Source organism: Chinchilla lanigera, unplaced genomic scaffold (genome assembly GCF_000276665.1).
Source record: "Chinchilla lanigera isolate Chin_1 unplaced genomic scaffold, ChiLan1.0 scaffold00003, whole genome shotgun sequence".
NCBI classification, from domain to species: Eukaryota; Metazoa; Chordata; class Mammalia; order Rodentia; family Chinchillidae; genus Chinchilla; species Chinchilla lanigera.
This window is the reverse complement of record NW_004955404.1, coordinates 29,698,651-29,707,896: the sequence shown is the minus strand read 5'-3', so window position 1 is coordinate 29,707,896 and position 9,246 is coordinate 29,698,651. Positions and strand designations below refer to the sequence as shown.

General features: G+C 36.8%; 1 protein-coding gene across 8 annotated transcripts in view; it reads left to right on the top strand.

The window, feature by feature from the left end:
• The window catches only part of Scel (sciellin), a 108,164-nt gene that overhangs the window by 19,977 nt on the left and 78,941 nt on the right, over window positions 1-9,246 (top strand). For 6 of the 8 annotated variants that reach the window (XM_005374156.2, XM_005374155.2, XM_013516400.1 and 3 more), the window contains 3 exons: window positions 664-723; window positions 4,207-4,275; window positions 8,895-8,963. In XM_005374156.2, coding sequence (XP_005374213.1) covers window positions 664-723; window positions 4,207-4,275; window positions 8,895-8,963 — 198 coding nt within the window. The remainder of the gene's footprint in view (window positions 1-663; window positions 724-4,206; window positions 4,276-8,894; window positions 8,964-9,246) is intronic. The other 2 variants (XM_013516410.1, XM_005374157.2) reach the window with 1 other exon arrangement.

Here is a 9,246-nt window from a genome sequence, read left to right as displayed (position 1 = left end):
TGGCCTGAACTGCATAGCGAGACCCTGTCTCAAAAAGATAAAAAAAAAAAAAAAAAAAGAAATCCACAAAATCTCTGACCAGTTTCTTTATCTTTGAATTGGAGAGGGCAATGTCTTTCCTGCTTAATTCATAGGATCATTTTAAGGCCTAACCACAACAATCTATCTCTTCTTATGATTCGAAAGTGGGATAATCTGTGAATGATCTTAACCAGAGGTACTGTTGTTTTCCTACATTCTGACAAGGAAAACTGTCAAGTCCTTTTAAACATACAAACACGAAATGGGCTTAATTGAACAATAATTGTAGAAAGCTTTTGTATGTGCTTTCCTGAAGAAAAAGACTCTTCTAACACCAAGTAGATGGCATTGTGTTCCCATACCCTGGTGAAACAAAACAAAACCAAACATTTATTTGTTCATTGTTAAATCATGTGGAAAGCTTATGCGCTAAATGATCTTTCGTACTGACAAACCTGTTTATTTCACCATGCTCTTGCAAGTGGTGACTGGTTAAAACAGATTCATATTTGTGTGCTTATGCCTGAAATAAAATGAATTAACCTTGCCAGAAGTTGTAGGCTCTCCCTGTCTCTCTTATTTACTGCTTAGCAAACATTGCGGTAGCTTTTAATGTGATGTAATTTTTATCTTTCTCTGCAGAGATGAAAATTATGGGAAGGTGGTGCTGAACAGGCATAACTCCCATGATGCCTTGCACAGGTAGGTGTTGCAGACAAGTTATATTATTAGCAGAAACACAGAGGTGGAGATTCTGAAGGAAGACTTACTCAAGCCAGCTGAATATTTGCGGCTAGCCTCAGGCTTTCTGGGAAGGTGAAGGAGAATCTCAGATGAGGAAATTATGTTTCTATCTCCCTCAGAACTACAACTTGGATGAAGAACATAGTGAACATTGACCTACCCTACTCAGGTATCCTCTTGAGGGGCAGGGAAAGGACTTTCATAGAAACATGACCAGCTAAGACATCTGTAAGTCTTTCAGAAAGGAATGCTAAAACACAGAAATCACAACTTAAGTTCACTTGCTTTATGGGACAGTACTTTGCTTTTTGGAAACTCCTGCACTTGTGACAAAATCCTAACTTATCATCAGTGGCAAGTAGGCTAACAAATACGAATGAGTAGGAAAAGTCAGACAAAACTAGTAATCATAATAATGTAAATAATCTCAGATTGATCACATAAATAGATAATATTCTCATTAAAACACATTTTCTTCACACATGTACAAACAACCACACCTGTCAGTAGAATTTAAATATTTATTAGGGTCAGATTTCATCTGGTCTAGTAGCTTGGGTCTGTTTGTCACTGAGAGATACTTAGTAAAGGCGTGTGGATTTTAAAAAGTTAAGTAGAAACCTTGAATATATCTATTCTTTAAATTTTTATATGTGAACTCTCTCAAACATTTAAAATTACTTGATAATTTTGACCTGTTCTAAAGATGCCAAGCCTACCACCCTCTTCACAAAGCAGCCATTTTGTTTTCCCAGTGCCCATTTTAGTTCATCCAATTCGGTGTTCTGTGGCTTGGAAGACTATGTGCTCTGTCCTTGGTCTTCATCATTTTGAAGAGCACAGCCTGTTCTCAGTTGTCCTTCATCCACCCACCAAAAAGAGGCTAATTATTTGAGTCTTACCATCAGTGGAAAGTGTGCCTTCCATGTTATCTTCCTTTCCTTAGAACTTTTAAAGAACATAAACACTTGTTTTGAGATGTGACAGTGAAAATTACCCTTCTTATTAGATTAGAATAACAGGATCTTAGTGCTTCCTATGTTTATTTTACATTTTAAGTCGTATTGACTGCCTGAAATTTTCCTATTGGCAGCCAGCATTTTTGCTAAAGCAGTCCATCAGGGTTTTATCTTCTGTAATAAAAAATCTGTGAGCCCCAGGCACTTCTCCTGTGATCTTTAACAAACATCAACAACTCTATCTCCTCACAAAGAGTAGGGTAGCTTCTCCTGACATTTGATGAATGATGCCACTTGTCATTTTTGTGTCCATGTGCAGCAGCTGTATTTCCTTTATGTTCCCTCAAAGGCCACTGTGGACCACCAGTTATTTACTGGGAATACAAAAATGCATAAGATACAACCTGGTACATCAAGGAGTTCTTACATTCATGGCAGAAGATTCATAAACCACAATAGTAACTTTTATCCTGGGAAGTGTATTTTAAAGGGGTATGAGTGTGCAATGAAAATAGAGAGGAGGGAAAGACTAATTTGGCCCAAATAATTAGAGATTTCACCGAGAAAATGGTTTCTGGTGTGAACACTGAGGCTTGGAGGACGACAAGGAAAGGTTTCCCAAGTAGGCAACGCTGGCTGGAGGACAAGGGGAAGGGAAAGAAGCACTCCCAGCAGAGGTGACAGCGTGTGCAAAGAGCTGGCCTGAGCAGGGGCTGATATAATGTATTCCCATCACCTTAGAGAACAGCTTCCTGTTGTGCACAAACCAAGACAGGTCATTTAACTATGTCAGATAAGGAGGACAGCACAAATAGTGCCTGTGGAACACCTGCTTGAAGGGAGACACTGAGCTGAGGACTGAAATAAAAACCAAGTCCCTGCTTCCATGACACTTGTATCCTAGTAGAAGATGGGGAGGGGAGAAGATGAAAATAAACTAACACAACGTAGCATGTCTTGTGATGAGTGCTAGGAAGAATCAAGCCAGCCAAACAGGTCTAAAATACCAGTGTCTACTGAGGGCCGTTTTATTGAGCACTGTCAGATGGCCCTGTAATGCGTATTTGTAGTCACACAATACACAAGGAGGAGAACCACACCATCATTTACTTCACTTCAAGGTTTCCTGAAAAACTTGGTGAATTTTTCTATTGCCTTCACTGACATTGTTCTCTGTATCTCTGAAAATGTTCATCTCTTATCCTCCAAACACCAGGTCAAACTGCATCTCATCCATAAGTTATTTTGTGATTCATATATTTGAAAATCAACTTTCTTAACTTATAACTTTCTTTGCCTGAACCTCCTTTCTGCTCTCGGATGTGTCCCTCTATCCCTGTGTGGATAACATCTATAGTTACTTCATTCTAGACTTCTTTTCAGGCATCAGCAAAATGCTTTGTAGATTGCCTATGTACAAAGGTATGTAGGGAAAGCACACCATATCACCTAAAATTAAATCTCAAATATTCAGTCTTGCTACTTACTCTGATTCAGTATCTTTGGTGTATCACCTCCATATAGTGGTTTAAGTGCAAACAAAATAAATCATGGCACAATTTCTCAAACAGCTTGTTTTTCCTGTACTGCAGGGTTATAGGAGGCATTAAATAGGATTTTGTTTGTTTGATTGGTTGGATCAAGTATTTTCAATGCTACTGTGGCCATAATTCCTATTTGAGTCTCTTATTATCTGTCTTTCTTATCCCCGCTCTCCATTATTTCTGTCTTTCTCTCCTCTAATTGCCTCATGTCCTGAATTCTCCTTTTCCTATCTATCCTTTTTCTTACCTCTCACTTTCTTGTTTTCATTTCTTCCTGGGTCTCCATGTTTTTCTTTTCCTTTCTTTTTTTTTTTTGTTTTTTTTGTTTTTTTTCTCCGGTACCGGGAACCGAACTCATGACCTTGCGCTTGCCAGGCAGGCGCTTTTGCTGCTGAGCTAAATCCCCAGCCCCTCTTTTCCTTTCTTTGTCCCCTATCCCTCCTTTTGTTTTGCCAGTGAATTATAGTCTTCTAACTCTGTCCACGGTGCTGAATGCTAAATAAAGCAATTTAAGATTTAGCCCATTGTGTGGGTTTTATGACACTGCTAAGATTGTCCAAAAAATAAAATAAATAAATAAAACTCTGCTAACAAAAGATAGCTGATTAAATTCCTATTCTGCAAAAATATACAACATTGACAAGAGTATATGTTAGATATTAATCATTTTACATGTTTTGTTGCTTGTGTTATCTTATCTCCAATTTGAAAGTTACATGGTGGTTAAAGATAGTTGGAACCAGAGAAAAATACTTCATTAGCATTGGAAATTGGGTTTGCTGTAAGTTATTCTGTCCATGTCAAAACCTTGGAAGATTTGGATACTGCAAATCTGTATATTTCCTGCCTAAATAAGTTAAAAAATTGGCATACATATAGTAGGTTTTATAACTGTTTCTTGTAGTTTATTTTATCTTTTGGTAACTTTTTTGATACAGGAAAATAAATGATAAAGATGAACCAAAAGCCGTGATTAGTCGGTACAGATCAGATGACACTCTGGACAGGTAAAGTACTTTTGAGCCATCTAAATGTAAAGCACTTACATGTTCTTTGCATTTAATACGTGTTAACATATTAAATTCTATTTCTCATAAAGTTATGACATACTTACATGTTTACAAAAATAAGCTTTGTACCATTAATATTTTATCTCCAGGAAGGAAGGGCTCTAAGGACTGAATCATCCTCAAAACTCACAAAACTTTGATTTGATTATATTGTTTTCCTAAAGCCCTGGTTTTATGAAATAGTAGATTGATCTGAAAAAGTCCAAGAAATTCTGATTTGAGTGTAGGTAGGATGGGCAAAGCATGGAGCTTGATAGTTCAATTTAAAATGAAGAATACAGGTGTTTTTGTAAATATGAATTGTTCTTGTTTCATCATTAGGTTCTTCCACCTTGATGGTGGAGAAACAATAATTTCTGTACCACAGTTTATAGAGAGACTGAGAACTTTAATAACACAGTAGTTTCAATTCACTTTAAGATAAAAGTGTTGGCTCTTTAATTTAGAAAATTAAACTACTTCTTTAGCACTAGAGTCACTGTATGACTCATAGAATGGAACCGTTACACTGTGGCTTTTGTTAGTTCTCTCTTTTACATAAAGAGAAAGGGCTCATCCTTATAGAGAAAATTGAGAAACTTCTGTTCAGGTTGAATTGCAAACCTTAAAAATCACATTCTTTGTTTAGATTTGGTAGAAATGCTTAGGAAGCATAAGAAAAGGGCAGAGTTAACATCTTTAACAGAAGGTAGGCACAATGTATAGCCAAGACTGTTGACAGTGGGACTCACTCCTTGTAGCTAAAGACGTGTTACTATTGTACACAACCATGACATTCACTGGCTCATAAGCAGACATGTGAAACTTATAGCATCTAATACATCAATGTCCTGATTATGCCAGTATTGATTAGTATTGCAAACATGTAGACTCATGGTTTTCAAGTCAATTACCCTAGCAAAGGACCATTGACTAGATTTGGCCTGTCTCTTAATTATCATCCTTGTAACTTGTAGTATATGTTCAATATTACATCTCCACACTAGTATATAAAGAAAAGGTAAACAAAGTACAATTCATTCACCCTGAAATTGCAGATGGTTGGACTGAACGGCTAACTGAAGTAGAAACCCTATTTCTAAGAAATAATTTTAAAATGAGACAAGTAAACCTCAAGAAACATAGATATGTGGAATACCCAAGCTTGTAAGGCTGTGTATCAGAAAGTCCAGGCCAGTCAAGGCCCAGCCTTGGGGTGTGAGAAATGATGCAGAACTTCAGGGTAAACGTGTGGCTCATTGTCAGCATTTGCTGCAAATTAGAGCCTCTGAGGGAACTTTTAAACTTTACTGATGCCTTGGTCTTCTTGCATCTCTTTCCTCACATTCTGATTTAACTAACCTGAGGTGCGAGTTGGACATTATCTTTAAGGTTGTAGAGTGAATCTCATGTGCAACCAAGATTCAGAACCACTAGGATAGCTCAGACTTTTCAGTTTATACAGTAGGAAATGGGACTAGACAATATGTGATTTATTTACCCAGAGGTTGAGTGGCACATTTGCAAGAAATATCCTGGTCAACTTGTTCCCAAGGCAGTGAACATGATGTGAGGAAGAGAACACAGTGATCAGTAAAGAACTCCAGTGGCATAAGTGAGACCTCTGTAATTCAGACCACTCCAAAATGTGAGATCTGAAGTCACTTCAGGAGGAAAATGATCAAATATGGTTGATATATGTACCTGTGTATTTATATAATAATGCATTAGTTTTAATTAACATATGGAAAACACTGAATTTTGACATGAGGAGTTTCCTTACATATTGGGGTAGGAATATGAACTGTGTTAAAGAAACATAGGTAAGAGTAATCCATGCAGCGTGAAGACACGAGTTCAAACCCTGAAGGTGGCATAATGATTAATTTGGAAAAAGTAGGTTAGGGAGCCCTCTAGTGCTCAATTGTGGAATAACTTTTCTTTTGATCATACTGCTGGTTATTTCCTGTTTCCTCAACTTCTCTAAAAATAAACTATTTCATATTGCAAGTTGGCAAATACAAAGTTAATCTCTCTCAGAAATTAAAAATTCATGTATATATCAGAATGGTGGTTTAGAGTTTTCTCCATTATTATCGATAGAATCTCCCCTAGTGGTGTGGAAGAGATTGAGATAAGTTAGAAATAAGGAAAGATATATTAATCTATTGGGTGTTTTTTGGGATCAGTTATGCTATATAATCAAATGAGCCCCAGTGAGGAAACTCTGAAGATAGAACTACTTCCTAGTTGTGTGGTCAAGAGAAAGTCATCTAACTTCTTTTAAACTCCACTTCTTCATCTATAAAATGAAAATAATCACACTTACCTTGTAGAAATGTTCTGAGCAATTGAAAAGATTTATGAAATGACAAGAAAGAGTAGATAGCTTTTTATTATTATAGGTAGTGTTTCCCACACAGATACACACTTTGGAATTTTTATTAACTTTATTTAATTTTAACATGAGAAATCACCTTGAAATCATTTGATATTAAAGTTCTGTTTGCTTTAAATGAATTGTTATTTTACCTATAGCAATTTATGATGTTGTTTTTCATCTTATATCAGGATCTCACTGGTAAGTATAAAGTTTAGTAAGGGTCCCAGAAACGTTTAAGATTTCAGATTTCAGATTGCCTCACATTGTATTCACAGTGGTTCATTGCAAAGCTGTTGGAATCTAAGCATTGCACGGCTTGCGAGGCTTGAGTTAGTTCAAGGACATTATCCCAGTCTTTGGCCCAAAGATCACTTTAGACATGAGTTTTTTAGGGTTCTGCTCAGTTTGTGAGCACTCCGTGCAGAATATGGAGTTCTGAAGTGTTACAAGTTCATTCGTCCTTCTTCTGGTCTCAATAGTAGTTTGTGATGTTATGTACCACACACAGAAACTGTTTTGGGGTTGACTCAAAGTTCAATATATTAGAGTTATCACCCAATATTTTAGTTACTTCTTCTTCTTCTTTTTTTTTTTTTTTTTTTGGTACTTGGAATCAAACTCAGGGCCTGGTGCTTGCCAGGCAGGTGCTGTGCTGCCGAACTACATCCCTGGCCCTTTAGATACATATGTTAAAATGACATCTAGGAACTGAAATTACTTTTAGTTCATGACTATGAAGGCAATTAAGTCTCATTCTTCCCACACGATTTTTTTCTGAGAGAGGTGGTCAGTATCTATCTTGGCAGAGATGTGTGATAAAAGTGAAAGTTTAGGGAAAGTTGTAGAAGATATACAGTATGGGATCAGCAGAAGAGTCTGCTCCCTTTGTTTTCCTTGTTTCGCTTTGCGATATTCCAGTTTCTGCAAATCTGCAGAATGTTCGAGAAGACAGCTCCAGGTCTTATGCAGAACCTGCGTATCTGATTCCAGGCAAAGGAGGAAGGAGCAGGAGCTGCAGGCAGGAGACCCCACTGCTGGGGAATGAGATGGTGCTATTCCTCAATTTTTCTAGATCTCCTCTCTTTGAGGGTACCTGAGAATAAAGGGGCTAAAGATGCCCATTTGGGCTTATTAATTAAATGTATCAGTCAAAGCAAACTAATTCATCAAGATCGAGTAACTGATTTATTCCTTGTGCCCCCAAATTTAGATGGTTTAGCACAGTAGAAGGATCTGCTTGATGTCCCTGAGTCTGATATGATTCTCTGGAGTCCAAGCAGTGACTCGGGGACCTTAAAAGCTTTCAGAGTTTTAATGATGCCGTCTTCAGTCCATGACACCGAAGTGATGGTGGGTAGAGGGAAAAGAGATTATGAGTGATGACGCAGGAAGTTTTGTGACAGGCTTGGAAGCAGTAAATAACATTTCTGCCCACATTCCTTAGCAATAACTCAATCAAGAGATTCCAACTTAGCTGCAGTTAAATTTGCTAGATGTGGTCTTTTTCTTACTCAAGAGGAAAGGAAAATGAGCTTGACAAACACATAATATTGCCTGTGCCACAATAAATGAAGCAAAGGGGCTGGAGATTTAGCTCAGTGGCACAGCGCCTGCCCAGCAAGTGCAAGGTTGTGAGTTCGATCCCCGGTACCGGAAACAAAACAAAACAAAACAAAACAACAAAAAAATGAAGTAAATATTTAAGTATAGCATTGACTCCTTTTACTGACGTAGGAAGTATTATCATTAATTAGATATATTGTTAAAAAATATAATATGGAGGCTGGGGATGTAACTCTGCGGCATAAGCACTTACCTGGCAAGCTTGAGGTCATGAGTTCGATTCCCAGTACCAAAAAAAAAAAAACAAAAAAAAACAAAAACCAAAAAGCACCAAAACCAAAAGTATAATATGAAAATAATTGAGTTAAATCCTCGGTGAATCAAAGAGACAAACACGTAAGTTGCCATTCTTTTAAAATTCAAATCTTTGTCAAAAAAGCCTTGTAAGTAGACTTTGTCATGTGTCCCTTTATTTTTTACTGTAAAATTTTCTAAAATCTAATGCTTGAAAAACAATTCTCTTTGGAAGAGAAAGTTTATGTTGTGAGATTATTCTAGCATGAAAAAAGCTTGAACTGTACCCACAGTTTTGTTTTGATTGCTCCCACTTTTGTGTTGTTTCTTTATAAAGGATCTCAGACAGAAATGATGCTGCTAACACATCTAAAGCCAATACCTTGGATAACCGACTAACCAATAGGTACCGTGTCTACTAACTTTGTTCAAGTACATCATTTCCTAAGTGTTCATTTACTTACAATTCTTCAATCCTACTTAATGTCTTTCTATAAATTATTTTTTTCCAAGGCAGGTTCTCATTATATATTAATGTTTATCACATATATGTGTGTGTATTTTTTTATTTTGAGAAAAAAATAAATCAAAGTTTCAGAACAAGTTAGTAGGAGAGTTACAATAATTACTACAGTGCATACTGTTGTTTTCATAGTAGTTGTTCAGAGTACAAGATATAGGCATGATAT